We start from the raw sequence: 26,896 nt of genomic DNA on the forward strand, positions 1-26,896 counted from the left end.
AGGGCAATAACCAGTCCAACAAAATTGCAGATTTTAAAAAGGTTACATATAGATATATATAGAACAACAGTGGTAAGTTTTTTCGAGGTAAATTGTGCTCCCTTCGAAAGTATCCCTGTCCTTAAGCAGATAGCTCTCTAGTGCTTTGCCATAATCAAATAAACCAAAGCAACCCCTAATAAGGTTTATTTGAGATGTTGGCATTAGCGTGATAAAATTCACGCTGACACCAGCCTAAAAACAAGTATCCAAATTGCGGCAGTTTATTGGAGACTGTCATTCGTTAACAGAAATTATGGCTCCATCTTGATATTAGCCACTCGGAAATAGTTTTACTTTTGGTACTCGGAACAACCTGTTATGAATTGATATAAAATCTCTCCTGAATAGAATCAATTTGAATATTTGTGCATTAAACTATCATTTTTATCATGTATTGGGTTGAAACATAAAGTAACGGGCTTTCTTTTTATTAAAAAATGTTTATTTTAACAAAACAAAAAACATTAACTTTGTCAATAATAACCGAGTTTTTGGATTTTTCCCATAGACTCAAGATGTCGGAACTGTAGTCATTTGACTACAACCCATTCGTTCGACTGATTCTCGAGTGGTTTGACGCGCGTCTTCCTGCAGAAGTTGATTCAAACGCTCTTCATCAAACTCTTTTGGTCGTTAAGAACAGCGTCTTCGAGGTCGAAATTTCCATTTTTTAATTCAGCAAACCAATTTCTTGCAGTTCGTTCAGGCATTGCACCTTCTCCATACACTTCACAAATCTCTTGACCAGCTTCTGCAGCACTGATGCCTCGATTAAACGCAAAAAGAAGGTGTCGAAAATGCTTATTTTTGTCGACTTGACACCCCATTTCAATTATCTGAAAAATAACAAAAATTAGGTCAGACAAACAGCTTCCATGAGTTTGCTTAAACATGTTAAAAACTTATTGGCCTATAAGACGCAGGCTCCTAAGTACACTTGTTCTATTTCAGTACTGAAGTAATTATTGCGGGTTGCAAACTGCTGGGAAATGCTGCCATATCATAATGATATTGAAAATTCTAGTAAGCTTGAAAATGTGCGTGAGATGTAATATCTTGATCATTTTATTACTAATGTGGTGAATTCCAGGAATTTTCTTGGACTAGTTTCTTTACACAGCCAAGTACTTCTGACGGGAGGACTGGAGCTAGGTTATGTGCTAGTAGGTTTGGTGTGTACCTAGAGGGGACATCAGAGACTATGCGTTCTGCTGCTCTTTCATGTATGTTGTTCTTGTTTAACTGAGATTCCAGATGCGTTCACCAAACACACTTGAATTGAATTATTCTATTTCTCATGAATAGCTATATATCACAATAAAATAACACCACACACATTACAGAAAATAACACTTTTACTTTCAATACATTTATTTACCATAGTGACACTCTGGCACTACGTTTCTTTCTTACAGCGTAACATACGAATCGCAACTCCGAATGTACGTTTTTCTGCTCATATCTCCTTTAGTGACATTTTAATAAGCAAAAGTCAATAAACAAATAAAGAGCTTCAGAAAGGGAGAGGGTACTTAAACTTTTGTTTCTACAGAACTTCAATCTGAAAGTATCCTAGTAATCCTTCGTTTCACAAAACCAAAAGTAATATCACAGTCTCATAACCTTCATTAGCTGTTCCGGCTCTGACTTACTGAGTTGGATCTTTTAATTTCTTATTTAACTACTTTTATTAAATTCAGTTTACAATATAAAATTAGTTAAATTTTTACAAAATGTAAAATAATTACACTGCTCACTTTAAAACTATGATTTTTAATCAAAAATTTGTTAAATTTCTACAAAGTATAAAATAGATAATAAAAATATGTTAATTCCAAATTCAGGCTTCCAAGTGCCTATATGTTCGGGTGGAGGACTATGTTATCCAAAATTTAATGACTATAGGCAACATTGTTTTTCAACAATGCGTAAACATACATATGTTCATGCAAATTATCATTATTTAGTTTCATGAAATATGATACTGGGTGATAATATTTGGTGACAACAATTAGAAAAGTGCTTCGGACATTTAAAGTGATTTGACACAAAATGCCATTTTGAAACTAATAGCCCTTCTGGGGTAATTCACATTTGTGCTTTAGAAAAAAATATAAAATTAAAAATATTAAAATAAAAGCTGAAAGATTTCAAATTTTATATTACACCCAAAGGGAATTCTTTTAATGTTTTGTGTGTTACCTTTAATTCTCAAATAGCCTGTTCTTCGTACATAAATCACATAAAATTCAAGTAAACAGCTATATAAAAAAAATATTTAAAAAAGGCCTATCTTCAAAATTTCCAATAGCCTTCCGTGCTAGAGGTAACAAAATTTTTTTCTCATACAGCAATACCATTGCTCACTTTTATTCCATTATAACTGATGAAGTCACTTCAAATAATAAGGAAACTTTATGATGGTGTACAAGATGATTTGTGAACAGTCAAAAAATATTAGATAAGAAAGACATCCTACATTTTCTCAGACTAGCTAAGATTACAGGTCCACTCAATAATAATTCTATAATCTCAATAATTTCAAAATCCGGGTTAGATGGTAGCAACATTAGCTATGAGTTATGATGGAGCAGGTAACGTGATAAAAAAGGGAATTGGAGCTCAGATTAAAGCTTTTGCTCCAAAAGCAATCCATATGCACTGCACTTCTCATTACATGAATCTTGTGTTCATATACTCATGCAACATTTCTGAAATTCACAATATGCTGAACAAACTTTAAAAAAAATATTCAAATCGGCAAAAAATATTAGACCTTTTCCGGACAAGATAGATAGCCTATACGGCATTGAGGCGTACCGCCACTTCTATCACAGCTTTTCCGATATCACCGAATTTAAAGGATCCGAAATTCGATCGAAAGCAAGTCTATCGAAATACTGTTCATTGTGATTCTGTGTTTTGTTAATACAAAGCTGCATTTTAGCAGTACCTTAACTTGTCTAGCTCATTTTCCAACTAAAATCTCAGTTTTTCAAATTTAGAAAAGATTGTATATCACCGTTTTGCATCAGTTTGCGCTGATCATGTAAATGAAATTTGTGACATATAAAGATGATTTACCCTATCCGGTAACACATCGACGTATTTTCACTTAAAAAAACATCAGAGAATTGCACAATATCGGCAATGTGCATCTTCCTTTGTTCAAGTACACATTGATGTAAAAAAGTCAAAGGAAATTGACAAAAATCCAGTTTTTCTTACTCTTGTAAAAAGCGCCAAATAAGTGGGCGATTCTGCACTTCACACCCTAATTTTATATTTGCTGCGTTGTTTCAAACAGAGGATTAAACCAATTGTTTCCTTTTCCTAATATACTGTGAAAGCATCGATTTATCCGTTTATAGTTATATTTATAGTAAATTAATTGAATTCTGCTGCTATGCTCAACGATATATATAGTTAACAAAATAGCTCTAGACAAACGTTACGCAAATCAAACGACGCCAACTGTACTTTTAAATACGATGAAAATAAAATTAATAATCATGTACATACTAATGAGTGGATGAACTTTCGTTAAGTAACAATTACTGATGTAAAAAATTAAACACAAATATTAACACTTAATTAAATAGATAACCAATAGAATAGACTGATGCAATACATTAAAAGAATTTAACTACAGTTTATTATGAAAAACTTAATGCAGATAATTTAATTTTCATCAACAAAGATTTAACCGGGACATTGGTAGTACCGACAAACCGAGTGAAGTGCTAAAAAATAAATAAAACAATATAAATACGCAAATATACATTACCTGGAGCTGAAAGGCTCGGACTCCATTTCAGAAATTTTTATTTTTATTACACAAGTAAATTACAATATATATACTACAATACAAAAATTTTAATGGCAAGAAAAAAAGTATTTATTACAAAGATTATTTACAAAAATATTATATACAAATGTTAATAGTTAGTAAGAAAAATTAGTATTTATATACAAATGTTAGTAAGGTTAGTTATGTACGAAGATATTAAAGCTTAAATATCTGAAAAAGAATTAGAAAATTATATAAAAAAATATATCAAATACAAAGATAAAATATCTGAAAAAGGAATTAGAAAATTTATAAAAAATATATCAAATACAAAAATATTAAAGATTCTTAAAAAGAATTAGAAAATTATATTAAAAAAAATCAAAAATACAAAGATATTTAAGATTAAATATCTTAAAAAGAATTAGAAAATTATACAAAAAATATATCAAACAGAAAGCTATTAAAGATCTTAAAAAGAATTAGAAAATTAGATCAAATTAGACAATGAAAAATATATAGAGAATTTATAATCGCAAGAATAGCACCTAGATCCAACAAAGTTAAAGTCTAGTATGAGCTAAGGCTCCTCTAAACCTTAGTATAGCCTTAGTATGAGCCGTAAAGCTTTTGCACTTCGTCGCGAAGTCAGTGGCGAACGGTCATGTGCCCTTTCTAGCCAATCAGAAAAATCAGTTAAAAATTACGCTAAAATTTCATTGGATGGATTTGCACCGTTTGCTAATTGTAAATTTCGGCCCCCTCCCAGACCCGAAGCACTTGGCGACATAAAGTTCGAGCGTTTTCACTCTGCTCTTGTTAACAACCACTGATCAAGGAAATGTCGATGCTTGTCAAAATTCATGATGTAACCCCTCACAAAATTGATTCTGGCCCTTTTTTGACACAAAAAAATTTACTAAATTAAGTCCTTCAGTGTTTTTACCTTTTTTTCACTGTAGAAGGCAGTTACTCTTGTTAAATTTAACATTTGGCACTAAATTTTACCTCTTTGCGGAACCCTCTTTTTGGCGATAAAAATAATTCTTTGATGATGTGGGGATAAAGGCATTGGTCATTGCAAATTCGAATCCTTTGTTACCATTTCAATTAATGCTGGTGATTTTTTTAGTCTAAAACAAACACTTCGCTTCCGAAAACTGTCAGATTTAAATTGAAATGAGTTTCACTTCAGTTTTAGACAAACGAAATAATTTGACTAGCTACTCGGGAGAGGCGGAATATCTTATTGTAGCAAGTACGGTTATATAAATGGCAGGGAAAACTTTCTACTACCACCTTGCAATAAACTTTCATTTAAACCTCAGGACCCCGTAATATTTACACAAATTTTGTGGGACTCCATAAGTATTGCGCAAATAAGACACACGCGTGAGTGAAACTCTCAATTTTTTTCACTTGTACTGTAATATACTATTGCAGTTTCAGGTCATTCCCTTTAATTTCTAATTTTAAGACATAGAACGATGTGAAATTTTTAAATATGTAACAAACGAAATGACAGCTTCACGTGCAAAGCAAGGAAAATGAACGTTTATATTATAAAAAGAATGCGTCGAAACGTTTTCGTTTTTCCCTTTGTCTGTATTGTCTAGCTTTTTTTATTTTCAGATACATTGTGTAAAAATATTTGATAACTGTAAAATTATTATATTAAGTTAAAGAAATATCAAAACTGCTAAAATTTTGGCAACATCCTACTGCAGGTCCCGCGACCAACACGGGAGTCGTGACCTACAGTTTAAGAAACCCTGTTCTAGGTAAAATCCTAGTATACGGAACAGCATTTGACGCGACTTTAAAAATCGTCGCCAACACCAAAATGACACATAATGCCGCCGAATCCCGTATGTACTGCAAACTAGAATTAAAACGTGTTCTCTCTCTCACACACACACATACCATATCCATATATATATATATATATATATATATATATATATATATATATATATATATATATATATAATTTATTTACTAAATAATATTGATTATATTTATCTTCTAAGATTAATTATAGTAGATTTATCTGAAAAGAGTGAATCCATACTTAGTAAGTTCTATTTCGAAAGATGTTTTTAAGCAACTTGAATGAAAATTGTTAAAAATGTTTAACGGGGACTGGAATTAAATCATGAATAACAAAATTTCAATTGTAAAAGGAATAAATTAAAAGCAAGAATTAAATTAGATACAAATATACATATAAATTATATGCGTTGCTCTAGTTATTTCGTGCACTATTTAGGAATTTTTTACTTGTTGTAGAAGGGTTAAGGCGACTGTGCCTGGGCACCTTGTTGTGTCCAAACACCGTTCCATCGTGATACACCAAGACTCCATTAAATGTGATCACATTTTTCCAACCGGGATAGTGATTAGTGACTCTGAGTACCGTACCGAAAGACTCGCGCTCGAATCCCGGAGACTGCATGGATGTTTGTAAATGTATAGTGTCTGTGCGGTATGGGGGGCACTCTAAATACGCGGCGGGCCGAAAGTCTTTTTTCGTTTTGCAATATATGAAAGATGTTATATTATATGTTAGTCTAAACGCATATTCATCTAATATCCTGTAGAATGTGTCGCTATTCCACTTGACCCATGTCCATCCATAAACTCTATTGATATACCATATTAAAATTTAAAAGAAACCTTGTTTAAAAAAATGTATTTGTAATATTTGGATCGTATTAACCGAACTGTTGATCACAATAAGCGATGCATTTTCCATGTTTTCGTATACAAACTGAAGGGCGTTCTGCAATTCGATAACAATATCCAAATGATAACATTATTTTTCACATTGGACAGCTGATGTTTATCCATTTTCACAGTCGCACTTTCCCGTAATTCTGATAATACTCTGTTACATGCAGTTGAAAACAAGTCTGAAATCATTTTTTCCAAATGCAATTGAAAAATAGATCACTTGTACTGTTTCTGACAGAATTTAAACCACTTCAGAATTAATCAGGTTTACATGAATACAAAGCGTTATTATGGCAATGGTACGCAAGTCGCGAAGAAATTTTGGGGGGTCGCTAAATTCAAAAAAAATTTATTTGACAACAAAAAATATAACGGCATTTGAAAAGAATTTTGGATGCTTAACATTTACTAGGAATTTTAAATTAATCATTTCCATATATTAATTTTGATTGTATTGTTTTCCCCTTGATTCAGGCGTTATGCTTGAACAATTCGAGAATCGAATTTCAAAGCGCGCAGCGATAATTGTAATATGCATAGTTTACACACTTGTGTTCCCTATTTCTAACCAAATTTGTTGTCAAGCAAGCATATAACATTTTCGAAGTATTGGAAAATTCGATTGCGTGCTTGAAGGATGATAATAAAAAAAAAAAAAAAAAAAAAAAAAAAATCAGTTTTATTTGATGGATAAATGGCTACACAAGAGGGTACAATCCTAGAACGCGGTATGGTCTTGGCGCGAGTTTGAAAATTTTCGCCAACACCAAAATGACCCGTTTACTGCTTATAATAATGTCGCAAAATTCACCCAATCCCGTGTGTAACGTATACTGGGATTAAATCGGCAAGAGTGAAAATGGGAATGATGGCCAGACATCTAATAAACATTTTTCTTTCTACTTCTAATAAAAAATCAAGTAAATATCAAGAAGAGTTTATTAGATACTGTTTTACATGTTGCATTATCAGTGGAAAATGAATATCCGTTGTGTGTTAAATGCAATGAAAAATCAATGCATGAAACCTGTTAAATTAAAACTATATTTGGAAACTAAACATAACGATTTAGTAAATAAATCTGATTAATTTTTAAGAAATTAACTAACAGCGTGAAATATCAAAATGTATTTTTGAGAAAATATACAACAGTTCCTGAGGTTTCATCGGCATCCTTACAAATTTCATATTTAATTACGAAAAATCTAAAACCTCATACAATTGGAGAATCGCTCAATCTTCCTTTTCGGCAATAAAAATGACATCAATTATCCATGGAGAAAAATACAATAACGACTTAAATGATACGAAACAGTCACGATTTTATTTGAATTCGAAAAGGGGGTGGGATAGAATTCGGAAATATGCAACCGGGAAAAACCGGCAACTATGAAAAAACGAAATAAATAGGCGTAAAATGGACGAAATACGTTAGTCTAAACGCATAATTCATCTAATATCCTGTAAAATGTGTCGCTATTCCACTTGAGCCATGTTTATACATAAACTCAAACTGATAAACCATATTAAACTTTAAAAGAAACCTTTGTTTAAAAAATGTATTTGTAATATTTGGATCGTATTAACCGAACTGTTAATCGCAATGAGTGATGTATTTTTCATGTTTTCATATACAAATTAGAGGAATTTCTGCAGTTCGATAACAATATCCAAATGATAACATTAAGGGGCATTTACTGTATTTTACAATTTCTGATTAACAGGGGGGGGGGGATTCAAACTCTTGGTTGACAGAATGACAGTTTGCATGATTTTCCTTTCAAGAAAATATGATTTTTTTTTTCATCTGGAATTGGATCATTATCCATTTTTTTTGGCGCATGGCTGTAATATTCTGTCACTAAATTCCAAATTCTTTAGAAGCAAATCTGGCTCCACTGTACCCGAGTAGTTAAAACTGTTGACTACTGCGTTGGCTTTTGTGATTTTTACTATGCAATCAGTTTTCCTTAGAAATTACTCCACGAAATCAAACCTACGTTATTTGGCCAATGTGCTTGGCCAAATAACCTAACCTAACATTTGAAGGAAATCAGCGTGAAACCAATTTTGAAAAATACATAAACAAATAAGTAAGTAAAATTTTAAAAAAATTCTGAAAGTTTTCAGATTTTATATGACATTCAAAACTGCGTCTTTTAACGTTTTGTGTGTTCACACTCAGGCCACATAATATTCAATTCAACAGCAATATCGCAAAATGTTTAAAAACAGAACATCTGTAGACAGTGTCGCGCGCAGGAGATAAAAACACTTTTCTTCTGTACGGTGTTGCCACTACTGGCTTTAAAATCGTTGAGTTTGTTAATCAAAAATTCCTTAAAATTTTCCAAAATATGGAAAAAATTCGAAATTCAAAATTCGGGGGTCCAGGTGCTCATGTTCGGGTGGAGGATTACGTTATTAAAAATTGGATGACTGTAGGTACCGTACTTTCTTCACAGTGCTAGAAACATGCATACATTCATGCAGCTTCTTCATTATTTAATTTCTTTAAATATAATACAGGTCGGTAATATTTGGTGGCAACAATTTAAAGAGTGATTCGCCGTTTATAGTGAAACGCCATAAAATGCCGTTTTGAGACTAATAGCCCTTCTGGCTCACCGCCCGCTCGGGTTAAAAAATTAGGTTATGTTAACTGAATACACACAGTACTGTAGGGGTATCACCTTCAGGGATGGGACGCCTTTGTGGAGGTCTTTCTCAGGAAACTAGATTATACTCATGTTACAGACAAGTGAAAAACCAAGAGAAGTACTCATGTAGCCCACTAGTTCGAAGAGGTTTGCAATTTTAGTCGAACTACCGGTATTGAGTGGTCACTCGTGGGGTTTTGGAAAAGCTAAGATTGATTTTTTAAAAAAAAATATTTTTATTTATTTATTTAACCAAGATTAAACTAAATGTGTTCCACATTTTCAAAGCAACTGAATATGATTCTTACTTCGTTACTTGTTTACAGATCGTTACAGCTAGCTCAAGACAGGGATAAAAACTAAAGATAACTAAAGACAGCTTTAGTTTAGAAACTAAAGATAACTTCAGTAACTAATTAAAATAGAGATTTCTAAACTAAACTTTAGTTTAGAAAAATTAACCTTGATCGAAACTTAGTCTAGAGAAAATTGTTTGGCGCGTGTTGTCTTGCCTCTGTCGTCCCCCCCCCCCCCGCTTGAAACAAGATTTTTCGTTGTTTCACTTTTCATGCGAGTCAGTTGCCTTTCGGAAAAACGGAAGATATAATTCTTTCGTTTGTCCAGTATTAACAACTAAGCTATTTAAAAGAAATAGATGCAATTCTAAAGAATATTATCTATTTACATTTTAATATGTTTAAGTAAAAATGCACTTAATTCATGATACATCTAATTATATAGAATTGCATTTTATATTTCCTTCAGTTTTTAAGTACACAAGAGATACAGAACATTCCTGTGTTACCCTAAATGTATTATGTACTGTATTATCCTTTAAAATATTCCGTTATTCCACCTGGGACGTCTCTGCCCATAATCTCCACTTTCAAAGGGAAAAAAAGGCCCTTCTGGACGATCGGTAAAATCAACCCTTTCAGATTTTTCATTATTATTTTTTAAATTGGCGATATTGGCGACATAAACAATTTCGAAAAAAATTAAAAACTGAAGACCATTTTGACACTAAATCCAGGTAGTCGTAAATTCTAATAAAAACTACCTGAAGTGGACTGAAGTTTAGCTTTCCTATTTTTTTTAGCCCAAAGGGCGTTGGCTCAGCAGGGCTATTAATTTCGTTTTGGCATTTTGCGTGGATTCACTATAAACAGCGAATCACTTTTTAAATTGTTGCCCCCAAATATTAGAGCCTGTATTATATTTAAAGAAATTAAATAATGCAGAATCTGCATGAATGCATGTATGGTTCTCGCATCGTGCGGGAAAAAAAAAGGGGGGGGTTACTTAGAGACGTTAAACTCTGAATATCGTAGTTCTCTACCCGAATATGGATACCCGGAAACCCGAATTTAGAATTTCTTTTATTGTCTATTTCATATTTTGTAAAACTTGTCAAAACGAATTTTTGATTAGCAAACTCAACGATTTCAAATCAAGTAACGGTAACATTGTATTGAAAAAACACTTTTATCTCCAGCGCGCAAGACTATCTGTCGGAAATTCTAAAGATATGCTGTTTTTAAATATTTTTAGCCCAAATGCTCTCGAAATGTGTATGTGTAACGTAATGTAATATATACGAGTGTACTGCAACCCTCCTGGCCGATAATAATAGGCCTCATGGTTAACGCAGCACAACCAACACAAACGTGTATATGTACGTAATTTAAAAAAAAAAAAAAAAAAAAAAAAGCCCCTTTGATAACACGTGAAAGCCTTTCTATTTTATTTTATTTATTTATTTATTTTTTAAATTATGGCGGGCACTAACCGATTATAGGCGTTGCCCCCTACTAAGGTCAGAAAAGGAGGTCGTTTTATTATGGGGCCGGCGGCCACCGTTACGTCCTATGAAGGCACAGACAATTTACATACATGCCTTCTCCGGGATTCGAAATCAGGCTCTTCGGTTACGGTTACGTTCCCGTCTGGACGGCAGGTTTCCTAAATTAATGTTTTGTTAAATTACTGCAAAGTACACGAGGACTATCTGCCTGAGAGAAGGGATGCCTTCGTGGAGGAGTTCCTAAGCCTAAGTGAAATTGGCTCAAACTGGGGAAAACTAAGAAAACACCCATGCCAGCCCGTTAGCCAGGACTCGAACTACCAGTGTTCAGCGACTTTAGCGCTCGGCAGCTGGTGGACCTCCTACGTTAAAATTTAACTGCTATGAATAGGAATGGCATAACTGTTAAGCATTGATAGGGGATGTTTACAGGCTACATTTAAAATGGTTTATTTTACTCTGACAAAAAATGAATAAAGTTTTTGGAACCTAAACAATGAGTAATAAAAAAGATGTAAAACCAATCCTTTTTATGCCAGTCATATTTTATGTTGATTTTACTTTCTTACTTATATCATTTTCTTCTTTCACATAATTTCAAAATTGAGCGTGAGTCATTGTAATGACAAATCAGAATTGCTTCAACTGCCTCCACTGCAAACTTGTTACTTTTATCCGATTCCTGAGGACCATTAATGAAAATATTCTCTGGAAATTTGCATCGTGGGCTAGAATGACAATTAGCTTAGCTTTCTTGGATATGATTTCCGATCAGTATGCTTTGTATCTGTAAGAAATTTAGCCATTTTCAAAGTAATCACACAGTTTTAAATAGTATTCTTTTTTTTTTTTCCTAATTAATCTTAGTTACCTTATGGCAACCCTAGCTACTATACGAAAACGTTGGAAACGAAAAGGTAGATGTAAGGAAATTCATGAATCACAAAGTTAGTTCACTTCAACTGCAGTGTTTTAAAAGGCAGATGCAAAGCTCATAAACAGTATCTATTTTTCCGCTTTGGCGCGTATCGAAAGATGCAAAGTCAACAGAATTTTATTCGTATTTTCTGTTATTATATTCAGACATGTCCTTTAGTTACTCGCTGGGAATTTAACTTTGCTCTTGCTGTTGCCTTTCACCCTAAAGAACTCGGATATATCTCTAACGAAATGAAAGAACTTTGTTTCTTTCTTCTTTTTTCCGGTTGGCTAGGTACAGTGGCTCCCAAAAGTGTTCGAACACTTATGATTTTCATTGAAATAGGGCTCTATCCATTAATCAAAAGTAAACTTTTTCAATGAGATTTTAATAATAAGATCTATAACATATTCATAACAAAATTACATGATTTTTAAAATATAGCGAAACTTTATTTTTAAGAAATTAATAATAAAAAAATGACAAACATTTTATCTCACAAAAGTCTTTGTACACTGAAATATTTTTAGATAAAATCAAAATTAGATTTACAGTTCGCCGCTTTTTTTTAACTTTTGCAATGTGGTGACATTTAAAAAATCGCTTGCTTTAATTTTTTATTGTTTACTTCATAATATTCTATTTATTATTGAAAAATGGGTTGCAGTCGTAAAGAAATTACAAACAGCATTCGAATATTGATAATTTGTCACCACAGTAGAGTTAAATCAATTCGAAATATCGCTAAATTAGTTAACGTATCACATTCTACAGTGCAGTATGTGATAAAACGCTTTAAAGAAGAAAATCGGATTGAAAACAAGGTAAAAAAAGGTCGACCGAGAAAGTTAACTAAACGTGATGAGACTATTTAAACGTGATATACGAACTATTTAAACGTGATGAGAGATTTATTATTAGAAAATTTGTGAAAAACCCACATTTGAGTGCTGTAAAAGTTTCTGCAGAAATTAATGCAAAGTTTTCTACTTCAATTTCACCTTAAACTGTTCGACAAGTTCTCAGAGAAGCTGGATTACATGGGCGTTCACCCCGTAAAAAAATTTTGTTAGTGAGAAAAACAGAAAGCTTAGGCATTCATTCGCAAAATCAGAGATAAATACACCCGAAACGTACTGGAATAATGTCCTATTCGCTGAGGAAAGCAAATTTAACATTTTTGGTTCCGATGGTCGAATAACTGTATGGAGAAGAAAAAATGAGGAACTTTATTCTAAGAACTTAGTTGGAACAGTTAAGCAAAGCGGTGGAGGTGTACTTGTGTGGGGGAAGGGCATAACAGCATCAGGACTAAGTAATTTGGTATTAATTGATGCATAATGAATCATTCTCTTTATTTAAATATTTTAAGAGACAATTTAAAATTATCAGCCCAAAATTTGGGTATTGGAAACAACTTTATTTTTATTCATGATAACGATTCTAAGTTCTCTCAACGTTCGCCTGTAGTGTCTCTACAATTGTCCACAGGTTTTGAAAACACCAACTCAGTCGCCAGATTTAAACCTCATAGAACACATTTGGAAAGAGCTAGAGGTTAAAGTACAAAAACACGACATCAAAACGAAAAGCGAACTCAAAACAGCCATGATGGAAGAATGGATGAACATTGATACAGAAATTACAAAAAAAATTAAAATCTGTTCCCAGACATTTAAAAGCTGTTGTGGATGCTAAAGGATATCCTACTAATATTAATTGAACGAAAAATGAAAATATTTAATAATATGTCAAGATTTTTTTGAAGTGTACGAAGACTTTTGTGAGATAAAATGTTTGTCATTTTTTGATTATTATTTCCTTAAAAATAAAGTTTCGCTTATTTTAAATATATTACATGTCATTTTGTTACGAATAGATTATAGTTTCTTATTATTAAAATCTGATTCAGAAAGTTTACTTTTAATTAATGGATAGAGCCCTATTTCAATGAAAATCATAAGTGTAAGAACACTTTTGGGAGCCACTTTTGGGATCAAGAGAAACAAAGTATTTTTAAATATTAAATTCAAAAATCTCGTTGTGATAGCCCTCGAGGCTTTGCCATAATCACACACACACACACAAAAATCTCGTGAAGAAAACTGGCTAACTAGCGGCTCAACCGTGGAAAAAAATTAAAGGCATTTCAAATAAAGTTATTAAAATTTTATTGCCTTTTTGCAAAACCTATTTGTGTGAATAAGGATTTTCTTCCATGCTGTATTTTAAAAATAAATACAGAACTAAATTAAAAGTGGATCCTAATTTACGGTTAAAACTAAGTGAAATAAAACCAGAAATAATGAAAATTCTCTCTCTTAAATGGGCCCCAATTTCGCACTCAATTTTAAAATTTAATTATTATAACTTAAATTTTGATAATTAAAATGGAAACCCATTTTTAATCGAATATTTTTTATGCGTGCATATTTAATGCAAATAGCCAACAGGTTGTGCAAATGGCAAACTTTTTTTTCCTCCATTTGAGAAATTGAAAAATAATCAATGTAAAATGTAGTGGTGGAACTAAAGTTTTTCAATTTTTGTTTAGGGCCTACCAGCGGCCGAGCGGTAAAGACGCTGAACACTGGTAGTTCGGTCCGAGATTCGAATCCCACGAACGGGCTGGCTGCATAGGCGTTTTCGTGGTTTTCCCCATGTGTAACGTGTATACGAGCCAGTTTCCCTTAAGTCCTCCACAAAGGCGTACCTACCTTTAGGCAGATAGCCCTCGTGTGCTTTGTCATAATTAAATAATCCAATCCAATCAATTTTTGTTTAGATGGTACGCGTTAGACAAAAGGTTGAAAACTGCTGTTCTAACGTTTCACACAGGGCTTAATTTCTAAGATTAGGAGAGCCGAAGCCCTACCGTAGACCCTCAGGAAAGAGGAACAAGAATAAATAAATAAATAAAATAATTAATAAAATTGTTAATCATTAAAATAATTAATGATCAAAGTGATAAATAATAAAAGAAATATATTAAAATTTATTTCTTTGGTGATTTTAAATATAACTTAATCTAATAACTTTATTATTAGATAATAATTTAATCGAATAATTTATTATTCGATTAAATATACGAGGGCTATCCAGAAAGTAGATTACGTTTTGGAATAAAAAAATAAACAAAGTATAGGAAACAAATTTTATTATATACAGATGAAAGCCACACTCAAATACTACTTTTCTACATAGTCACCATACAAATTAAGGCATTTATCGTAGCGATGTACGAGCTTGGAAATTCCTTCGTCGAAAAATTCGGCCGCCTGCGCCTTCAACCACTTCGTTACCTCTTCTTGCAGCTGTGCGTCGTCATCAAAACGCTGCATAGCCAGCCACTTCTTCATTGCTGGGAATAGGTGGAAGTCGCTCGGTGCCAGGTCGGGACTGTACGGCGGATGAGGAAACAACTCCCACTTAAAAGATTCAAGAACTTTACGAGTGACATTTGCCGTGTGGGGCCGGGCGTTGTCGTGAATCAACAAGATCTTAGAGCTCAACATTCCTCTGCGCTTGTTTTGAATTGCTCTTCTGAGTTTTTGGAGAGTTTGGCAATACCTTTGAGAGTTTATTGTAGTGCCTCTTTCCAGGAAGTCCACCAAAATTACACCTTTTCTGTCCCAAAAAACAGTCGCCATCATCTTCCTTGCCGACATTGTTTGCATGCATTTCTTGGGTTTTTGGGGAGAACTTGTGTGCCCCCACTGCATTGATTGCAATTTCGTTTCACAGTTCACATGTTTCACCCATGTTTCGTCACCAGTAACGATGCGATCGAGTAAAGAGTCACCATCCTTATGGTAAGCGTCCAAAAAGTTCAACGCTGCAGCCATTCGCTGATTTTTGTCGTCCTCTGTCAAGATTTTTGGAATCCATCTTGCACAAAACTTGTGGTAACCAAGCTCTTCGCTGATGATTTCGTGCAACAAACTTCGCGAAATTTGTGGAAAACTCAAAGAAAGTTCCATTATTGTAAAATTTCGATTTTCACGGACTTTAGCATCGACTTTTTCGAGAAGTTCGGCGGTCACTATGCTGGGTCTCCCACTTCGATCTTCGTCGTGAACATTGGTTCGGCCATTTTGAAATCTTATGACCCACTGACGCACTCCACCTTCAGTGATAATGTTGTCCCCATACACTTCACGAAGCTGCCGATAGATTTCTATCGGTTTACAGTTTTTTGCAGTCAGAAACCTTATTACTGAGCGCACCTCGCAGCTCGCGGGATTTTCAATTAACGCAGACATTTCAAACCGTCACAGTATCTGAACGGAGCACAGCACGAACCTCTCACTAGCACGGCTAGATGCAGACTGAGCTGCGCAACGCTCTGACCCCAAGATGGCCGCGCTAGCCCCGCCCCTAGCGGACACAGACGGAAACGTAATCTACTTCCTGGATGGCCCTCGTACTATATATTAGATTATTAGTCCAAAGGGGCTTTGTCTCTGAAAGACTATTGTTTTCGTTTGCGATTTTGTGTCGAATCACTCTGAATGCCCGCTTCACTTTTCAAACTGTAGTCACCTAATATTATCGCCCTGTATTATATTTGAAGAAATTAAATAATGAAGAATCTGCATAAATGTAAGTATGTGTTTCGCATTGTGATAAAAGAACGATACCTAGAGCCATCCAATTTTGAATGACGTAATCCTACTGCGAATATGGGCATCTGAAAGCACAGATTTGAAATTTGTTTCATTATCGATTTCATATTTTGTAAAACTTTAACGAATTTTTGATTTACAAACTCTACGATTTCAAAGCGAGCTATGGCAACGTTGTACACAAAAAACAATTTTATCTCCAGCGCGTGAGACTGTGTCTCGGAAACAAAGATATGTTCAATTTAAAATTATTTTGCGATATTTATCTTGAACTGAATTTTATGGTTTAAGTGCAAAGAACAGGATATTAAATAAGTAAAGGTAACACACAAAATGTTTAAAAAAACGCCTCTTTGGACGTACTTTAGAATCTGAAACCTTTCAGATTTTCTTTTTTGTCTTTTTTTTTAAATTTATCTCTAATTTTAATAAATCTAATAAGTAATTTTTAATATAATTTTATTGCTTAAAATAAAATTTTCGATATCAAATTTCCACTGAAATTGTTGTTCAGTTCCATAGAAGAAGTACCGAAGCCTTCTTTTTTAGGGCTCCGGCTAGCATTATTATTTATCCTAAAAACTAAGAAGTACCGGAACCCGGTACTTAATAGCCGAGTTCCGGTAATTAAGTACCAGAACCCGTGCAATTTAAGCTCTGATTTCGCAACAATATAAAGGTATGTGAGACAGCGGCCAGCCGCTACCCGACTTTTTTCGTATCCTCTAAAGAAGCGGCCTACCAGCGGCCGAGCGGTAAAGTCGCTGACACTGGTAGTTCGGTCCGAGGTTCGAATCCCGCGAACGGGCTGGCTGCATGGGTGTTTTCGTGGTTTTTACCAATGTGTAACGTGTATACGAGCCAGTTTTCCTTAGAACGTCCTCCACGAAGGTATCCCTGCCCTTAGGCAGATAGCCCTAGTGTGCTTTGCCATAATTAATTACACCACCACCACCTCTAAAGAAGCAAACAGCATTGCCATGTATTACAACATACCTTGAAATTTGTTAGACAGTTCCAAGAATTAATGGCAAAATGCAAAAACGGCAAAAATTACGGAAAAAGAACACTCAAATCCTTGAAGAGAACAGGAAAGATAAACGCGTAAACAATAATTATATGTACTGTACGTAATATTTGCTCTGTTTGGCCTAGAAATATCTTAAAAAGGTTGTCGAGTTATACGGAATGTCTGGATATGGGGAGTCATGTTTGCGGGATTCTACTGTATTTAATTTTAATTAGATTTATACGCATTTTCGCAATCCATTTTGTTATCACACATTTAGAACATGGGTGTCTAAAGTACGCAAATTGTGAAAGTATTTAAATTTATACTTTTTTATTAAAAAAATAAATGTTTGAACTCGATTCGTTGGCATTTATTTTAAAATAAAAATTTAAATAAAAACATCTTAGTATGTCATGTTGATATGCAAAGTGACATTCAACTGAAAGAAAAATTTGAAATTTTTTTTTTACTGGAGTTTTATAAAGATTACCTACCCCGCGATAAATATCCTAATTTTAACAATCATGCTTTATTAATGTCTTCACTTATATTCGTGAACAATTATTTTCAAGAATGAAGTATACAAATATAGAACAAAGATCACTGACAAACATCCTGAAAATGCATTAAGAATTGCTATCTCGTCTATTGAACCCGATATCGATTTGCTTGTTCAACAAAAGCAAATTCAACCATCTTCATTAATTCGAACTTTTTCCATTTGTATGAAATCCGAACTAAATGAAATGAAACTTTTACTAATTAATAATAACATAAATATCTAATTCAAATATTAATAAATTAATAATAAAAAGAAATTAATTTATTTTAATAAAACAACATAGAGCTAATTTTTATTTCAATTTGTTAAAAATATTGTACGTGTGGCCCAGCAAATTTTTCTTTCTTTGCAATGCGGCCTCGCAAATTTTTATCCTTTACAAAGTGGCCCTCAAACGGTCCTAGTTTAGATACCCATGATTTAGAACAAGGAAGAGAAATTGAGCCATGTGGATTTATGTGTCGTCGACATCGTACCAAAAATCAAGAATATTTAAAAATGTTTGCTTCAAGAGACTGAAAACCGAACAAGTTATCGTTCCTAGAAAAAATATCTCTTCTAATACTATCACAAAATATGCGTGTTCCCTTCTGATACAATGCGAAGCATTGAAAATAATACAAGAAATGCGTTTAAGTGAAAATAGTAAAAGTACAGATTAGGCGACTTTGGCGTGATGTTGGCGAAGTACACTGCGCAAAAACACAAAATGGGACACTTCCCGTATCTGCCGTTCTACTGAGCCGATTAACAAAATTCAAATTGCGTTTTTCATGTCTCGAAAGCGCGACTTAGGATACGTACAGTGGGTACAAAAAGTATTTGCACACATACATTTTTGTTCACAATTTATAAGAAAATGCATTAAGAAATACAAAAATTGGCATTTAAAAATAGAATAAGCTTATTTATATAAATTAATTAAAAAATACAATAATATTAATAAAAAAAAACATTTTTTGCAACAATATTAAAATAGCTTATGTCAAAAAAGTATTTGCACACTCAACTCAACTTTAGCAAATTTGCATTTTTATGCTATTATTTGACAGTCATCCCGCAGTAAATAACGTACGTAAGACGACTAGGTGTTGTCGAAACGTTATCAGTTGATTGTCGATTCAAATTGTAATGGCATCTAAGAAATCTGAATTGCCGATTTCGTTGCGAGAAAAAATTGTGTCTCTACGTGAAAATGGCCTAAGTTATCGAGAAATAGGTAAAAAAGTAAATGTTTGCTTCTCTACTGTTCGGTATATTATAAAACGTTATAAAGAAAGAGGATCTACATCAAATAACTTGCGCTCTGGACGCCCAAAGAAACTTTCACTGCGAATGAAGCGAAAATTCATAAGAGAAGCATCAAAAAGTCCATTTGTTAGTGCAATTACTTTAGCCAATGATGTCGCTTCAACATCTGGAGTTCAAACCTGTGCCCAAAGTGTTCGAAATGTCCTGCATGAAGCACACATTTATGGGAGATCACCAAGGAAAAAAAACCTCTCATAACTGAACGAAATAGTCTGAAGAGACTTGAATTCGCTAAGGAATATAACAATAAGCCAATTCATTTCTGGAAAAATGTCATATTCTCCGACGAGAGTAAGTTCAATATCTTTAAATCAGATGGCAGGAAAATAATTTGGAGAAAACCTTGTACTGCTTTTCATACCCAAAATGTGTTACCTACAGTTAAACATGGAGGAGGTTATGTTATGATTTGGGGGTGCATGGCTAGCAAAGGAGTTGGTGATTTGTGTTTTATTGATGGGAATATGATAGCTCGAACCTATATTGATGTGTTGCGAGATAATTTGCCACAAAGTGCAATAAAATTGGTATCAGTAATTCGTACTATTTTCAGCAAGACAATGATCCCAAGAACACTGCCGGTATAACACGTATGTGGTTGCTTTATAATGTACCCAGAAAACTTGCCACTTCACCACAATCACCAGACTTAAATCCTTTGGAAAATTTGTGGAATTCTTTGGATTTAAAAATAAGAAAAAGGAAGATTTCAAGCAAATCTGCTCTTAAGCCCTTATTGAAGAGTGGTCGAATACTGACTCTACTGTTACAGAAAATTTAATTAAATCAATGCCAGCAAGATTACAAGCAGTAATAGATGCTAAAGGAATGCATACTAAATATTAGTTATTTGAAATTTGCTTATATATTTTATTTCTTTTGTATTCATGCAGGTGTGCAAATATTTTTTGATATGAGATATTTTAATTTTGTTACAAAAAAGCATTGTTATTTATATTATTGTAATTTTTCTGTTTGTTTCGGATGATTAAACTTATTCTGATTTGGAAATACCAATTTTTTTATTTCTTAATGCTTCTGTTTATGAATTGCAAACAAAAATGTAGGTGTGCAAATACTTTTTTTTACCCACAGTATGTTACTTCTTTCCATATTTCGATTCTACGACTCAAATGATGCCAGATTGCCAAGTTTTGTAAAAACTCGCACGGGAATTTTTAAAAAATTCGCTCTCAAAATTTTAGCTCCTCCATGTTAATTGAATTTAATATATATATTTATTAATATCTCTTTTTTATTAAACTTTTTGTATTTTTCCTTCCACATTTCGAAATTTAAGTTCATTCCAAATCAAATTCACCCATTTTTTATGATTTATTTGTTAATTTGTATTTTTAAACAAATTTTATCAATTTTTCGAAACAAATTTTGAATTCTGGTCTATAAAATTTTTACCATCATCTTAAAGTAGTTGTATTTCTAAGCATATCTACGAAAATTCGAGTTTTTTTTATCCAGAATTTCCTAAGATATACGTGAATTTACACATTGGGGCGTTTTGAAATTTGGCATATTTGCTATAAGCGATAATAACGCCAAATCTCATTTACGCACTTTGTTAAAATTAGTTGAAAGTAAGAACGATGACTTTTCCCGCTCCTGTATAATTAAAAAAAAAGGAACGGAAAATAGATTGCAATAAATTAAGAGGTACTTACGTATTATCGCAACCAGGCCAAAATTCGCATAAATTGCCAAATTTGGCTACCCTACTTACGGCACCCCTACGTGTTATACGTAGTTTTGTAAAAAGAGCATGTGGAAATTCACAAAATTTTCCTGCATTTTCGTGCAAATTTTTGTAATTTATGAGAAAATAGCAGTGTACATGGATAAAGTCAACAGTGTGCGCAGTGCCATTTTTGTGCAATTCTGGGATGTTTTTTTAAGTAAAAATAAGTCGACGTGTACATGGTTATGGCGAATACGGTTTTCAATCAGTGCTAAAAGCAATAGCCAAAAGATTTCCGCCGAAAAAATAATTCTGCAACTTATTCAAATTGGAAACCGGAAGGGTTTAATTGCTATTTTATATTTTAAAACAAAATAATATAAAAAACTGTATTAAAAATTATCTGTAATTAATAAATGTACATTTTCTTTCTATTCATACTTTTTTACTCAAACTTACAAATAGCGCCAACCTGGTTGCGATAATACGTAAGTACCAATTAAGAAGTTCGCTGAGTGAATTAATCTTGGCTCAAACTGGAAAACAAAAAAAAAAAAAAAAAAAAAAAAAAAATGCTCCAAGGTGGATTTTTGAAATTTCTCCATAAATTTTTCACCAAAAATTAGAAAATTTAATATTAACTCGTAGAATAAATTAGAAAATTTAATATTAACTCGTAGAATCGAAATATAGAGGGGAAAAAAATTGGTACGTTATTTCAGAAAAAGTCCGATTTTGTGTCAAAATGCCTATGTTAGAGCAATGCTATATATAACTCTAATACATATCCTAAGTCGCGCTTTCGAGACATGAAAAACGCAAGTTGAATTTTGTCAATCGGCCCAGTAGAACAAGGTATAAAGAACTCCCCCCCCCCCGCTTTTCGCGCAGTGTAAAAACGTATGCATGTCTGTGTATACACGCACACATACAGGCACCTACATACAGTTAGTCACGAAAGTCTGCATACAGACTAAATTTTAAATTAAAAAAACACTTAAAGCATAGAAAAATGTATTTTAATCATTGCATTTTTTTTTCTTCTATTATCTAAAATTGTAAGCTTAAATAAAAAGTAAATAATATCAGTGTAATACTTTTTACATTTTTTCAAAAATATATTTTGTCAAAAAAACTCAGAAATTCCCTCCAGTTAAGTCTGCGTACACTTTAAAAAAAAAGCAAAATATAAGTTTTTTACATTACTTCAATACTTTGTACGATATCCTTTATTCTTCAAAACAGCTTGCAGACGTCTGGGCATTGACTGAACTAGTTTTTCAGTGTCATCCGACGTAAATTTCGCCCATTCTTCCTGCAATTTACTAATTAGCTTATTTCGCGACGTAATATTGTGTTTTCGAATTCATTTCTCCAATTTTGCCCACAAATATTCGATTGGATTGAGGTCTGGTGACTGTGGTGGAGTACGCAATTGTTTTGGAGTGTGATAGAGGAGATATTCCTTCACAATTTTAGCTGTATGTTTCGGGTCGTTGTCTTGTTGGAAAATAAAGGTATTAGAAAGGTTTAAATTTCGGGCACTGTCTCGTAGATTTTTCTTCAGAATATCCAGATAAACATACTTATCCATGACTTCATCAATAATGTGAAAATTTCCTACTCCTTTCGACGACATACACCACCATACTACCACACCGCCAACTCCATGTTTGACAGTTGGATTTAAATTTCTCAGATTCAGTTCTGTTCCTGGTTTTCTCCATACAATAGGGTGGTCATTAACTTTAAATATTGTACATTTACTTTCATCTGACCAAATTACATTGTTCCAGAAGTCCTGCGAAGAGTTTAAATATGTTTTGGCAAAAGCAATTCTTTTCTTTCTATTTGTCTCGGAAATGTATGGCTTAGACCTAGGTTTGCGTCTATGATATTTGGACTTTCGCAGCACTTTTCGTACAGTTTCAGTAGAAATTTCCTTGTTGCTAGTTAAAAAAATGTCTTTTGCAATGCTTGCAGAAGAAAGTTTAGGATTTTGTTTAATTCGTAAAAGAATTTTTCTTTCTTCTCTCTGCGTTAGCTTCTTCGGTCTCCCACATCTTGGTTTTACAGCAAGACTACCAGTGTCAAGATAGTTTTGAATAACTCTTTGCACACTAGAAAATGGTTTTCTAATGGTTTTACCAATATAACGAAGAGGTTTACCTTCATCTCTCAATTTGATAATTAGTTGTCTCGTAACTAAAGGAATTTCTTTATTGGTTGTCATTTTCGTCAAAGAAAATAGAAATAGCAACTTCCAATCAACGTGAAATTTGCTTCGAAAGTCAATGACCTTCAAAGTGTAACCTTCTTTGCATTCTCAAGTTTGAAGTTTAAAAGTTAGATAAGAAATCCCCTGCCTCCTTCGCGTTGTACGCAAACTTTATAGGCTTTAATTTCTGGCCACTTATCTTTTAAAAATTAGTGTGCATAAATTATTAGATATGAAAATATTACAGTTAAATAATTTCAAAGTCCCTTATTGAAACTAAATATTTAAAAAATAAAACTTTAAGAAACTACCCTTTTCGCACCTTAAAATTTGGATTTGATACTACTTTTCTTGATGTACGCAGACTTTATTGACTAACTGTAAGTCCGCACATACATATACACATATAAGCACATACATAGTATGTATGCCTCTTAAAGAGGAGAATGAAATTCCGACTTTTCCAGATTTTCCAGGTGTGTTTTGAGAAAACTCCAGTCTATTCGCATAGTGCGTGTTGGCTGCGCTGAGAAGTAAATTAATTATAGTACCATTTGTAAACACAAAAGTTTGTCAATTGCATCAGAGGCATTATATAATAAAATCCTGAAAGAATTACTATTATAGCTATAATAGGAGCTGTTTTCTCCACTGAAGATTGAGATTAGAATCTGCCCGATCTGGATTAAAAAACGAGTTTTTTTGCAGACATTTTGCAGCTAAACGAAATAAATAAATCTATTTAATGATATTTTAAAATAAATTCAGGTATTTTATATTTATTTAGCAGCATACATAAACAAAAATATGTGCATTAAATTTCGTGATAGTATGTCATCATACTGCTAGATTTAGTTTCAGAATTATGCCAGAGAAATTTGCCTAAATTTGAAAGTATTGTTAACTAATAATAAATAAATTTAGAGGATTTAAACATTAAATGCTATAAATAACATTAAAATGAAGTTAATTACTTAAAAATTGAATTACCATAATCAATGATATTTTGGCGAATATAGTCAGATTAAACGATTACTATTTTTACTGACTGATTACGATTTTTTATTTTACTGCAAAATGAAAAATAAGGCATTTATTAAAATGAAAAAAAAAAAGTTTAAAAGATTTTGCGATAAAATCCTAGTCTTTGCTACGGCCTTGGTAGAATTTTGAAAACTGCCGCCAACACCAAAATGACCGGTTTACTGCCCAACATCTTCTTAAACAGAGACTAAGAGACAGAAAAAGGTAACTGTTGTTACTGCTCATCATAATATCACCAAATCCTGTGTGTACCGTACATGGAGGTTAGAATAAACTAAATATGTATTGTTAAGATAAAAAAAACTTCTCTGCAACAGAAATGGCTCCGTCTCAACGTTGAGGGAAACAGCTCCGTATGCGCGAAATATCTGTCGCCGGAGCTCGCGAAATTCAAAGGTCAAGTTTATCAAGAGTACATAAAACGAATATCGTTTTAAATTTCCTTTAAAGGAAAAGAAAATAATTTTTGTGCGAGTAAATTAATTAATAGATTAGCTATTTTGAGCAAAAAAAAGTACGAAAATCCGAGTATAAATTATCACGAAAGTCTAAGAACATCGCGGAAAGGGAAATTCTGGCCGTCAGGTTCCGTCGCCAAATCCCCTTGGCATTCTTTTCCCTTGGCGAGTTTTTCCCTCCGCTTTCTACCGACACTCTAGCAAACTGATTTACATTACGTCTATGGAACCTTTCTTTCTTTACATAGACATTCTTACATTAGATCAGAGTCCATGGTACCGTATATTAGGATTAAACCGATTTTGTTGCATACGAGAATGGAAAAGTATTTTCTTCAGTTCAACATAATCTGCACAAGCGAGTCTTTAGGATTCTCGCGGTTCGAAAACTTGCTTTGCCTTTCTAAAAGACAATGCGAAAATTGGCTCTACGCCAGCTGGCCGAATGACACTCATCCGATACATAAGTCGCCAACAAAGTGATCGTTTCCAACATTGGCGCAAAACTCGCTTTTTGGAGGATCACCGTATGACATAGCAAGCCCCGGCACTGCGACCTGCATCACAGCCAGCACCACCGGCCCAGGCTCTAGCCCCAACTCCTGAGGACTGCAGCTGTACCGACACTCTCCGTTGAGTATTCCAGATCTCATCTGAGTTCGGAATCGACCACAAAACCTTACTACAAGCCTTCAGAAATGCCCTGCCTCAGCTACGGACAGTCTCCACCGGACCTGAGCGAGCATTTTTTATCTACGAGGCCTACGTTGGACTCCTCAACTAAACCAGCACGTTCAACGATCCAAATAGAGATGAAGAGCTACTGATTTCGTTCTGGAATGCCAACGGAATAAAGAACAAGATCCACGAAGTCCGGGATTTTATTAATGAGCACCACATGGACCTCTTCCTCGTACAGGATTGTACATCTGGTTGAGGGACTTAGCGCGAACATCGCGAATTATGTTATGCTACCGAAATGATAGAGAGGTATGCATCAGTGACACTGTTCGTGCTAGTGGCGGTACTAGCATATATGTAAAACGCTCATTAAAGCATTCTAGAATACCCACGCCACCACTGGAGGCCCTAGAAGCGACAATTATTCAAATTCATATTCAAAATTCCCCCCCCCAATAGCAGTAGCGTCCTGCTATATGCCTCCGAGACAGGGACCTGCCTTTCTCTCTGATCTCAGAAAATTAAGTGGTGTAGCAAATAACCTGATTATCGCAGGAGACTTAAATGCCCGTCATAGAAGTTGGGATTGTGTCAATGCCAACAACTATGGCGATAAACTCAAAATTTGGGCTCAGGACGCCCGTACCCAAATTATAGCGCCGAACTCACCTACCCATTACCAGTTTCCTGGGGGGTTAGGTGCTCCTTCCATTATTGATTTGGCTTTATTTAAAAATATTCCATTAGATTATTCGATCAAAGTGATTCCGGAATTGTCCTCTGACCATTATCCGGTTCACCTCACCCTTAAAACTACCAAAGTCAATCAAAATTTACCGGCGCAAGTCTCGACTAACTGGGACAACTTTCGGTATGTTTTGGAAAATAGTATTCTCCCCCCTATCAAAATTAACGATAATCAGGAGGTTGACTTAACCATTGACAGGCTCAACCAAACCCTGGGAAGTGCGTTCACGGCTGCTTCCAAACCCAAATTCAGGCCTAATCACTATAAATTACCTGACTTCATTAAGGATAAAATCAAAATTAAAAACCGTCTTCGCAGAGATTGGCAAAACACACTTTTAGAATCCTTTCGAGTACAACTGCGAAGAATCCAGAATGAGATCAAGTCTGACATTAAAAAGTACGCAGATGATAAATACTCAAATTATCTTAAGTCCTTAAAGACTTCTGACAATAGCCTTTGGGTTGCTAGCGCACGGCTTCGCAAACCTAAACATGACATTCCCCCCTAATGAGCACGGTCAATGACCGGATGGCATTAACAGATACTGAGAAGGCTGAACGCATAGCGGACAGTCTTCAAACACAATTCTCATT

The 26,896-nt window shown here is 33.8% G+C and overlaps 1 protein-coding gene across 1 annotated transcript in view; it reads right to left on the reverse strand.

Moving 5' to 3' along the window:
• Positions 1-471: 471 nt before the first annotated feature.
• Positions 472-26,896, reverse strand: part of LOC146998009 (uncharacterized) — a 75,572-nt gene continuing 49,147 nt past the window's right edge. Inside the window, exon 3 of the mRNA XM_085812939.1 lies at positions 472-878. Coding sequence (XP_085669065.1) covers positions 645-878 — 234 coding nt within the window. The 3' untranslated portion in view covers positions 472-644. The remainder of the gene's footprint in view (positions 879-26,896) is intronic.

Source organism: Stegodyphus dumicola, chromosome 3 (assembly GCF_044657685.1).
Source record: "Stegodyphus dumicola isolate Sdum_Otavi_A_Nest chromosome 3, ASM4465768v1".
Classification (NCBI taxonomy): domain Eukaryota; kingdom Metazoa; phylum Arthropoda; class Arachnida; order Araneae; family Eresidae; genus Stegodyphus; species Stegodyphus dumicola.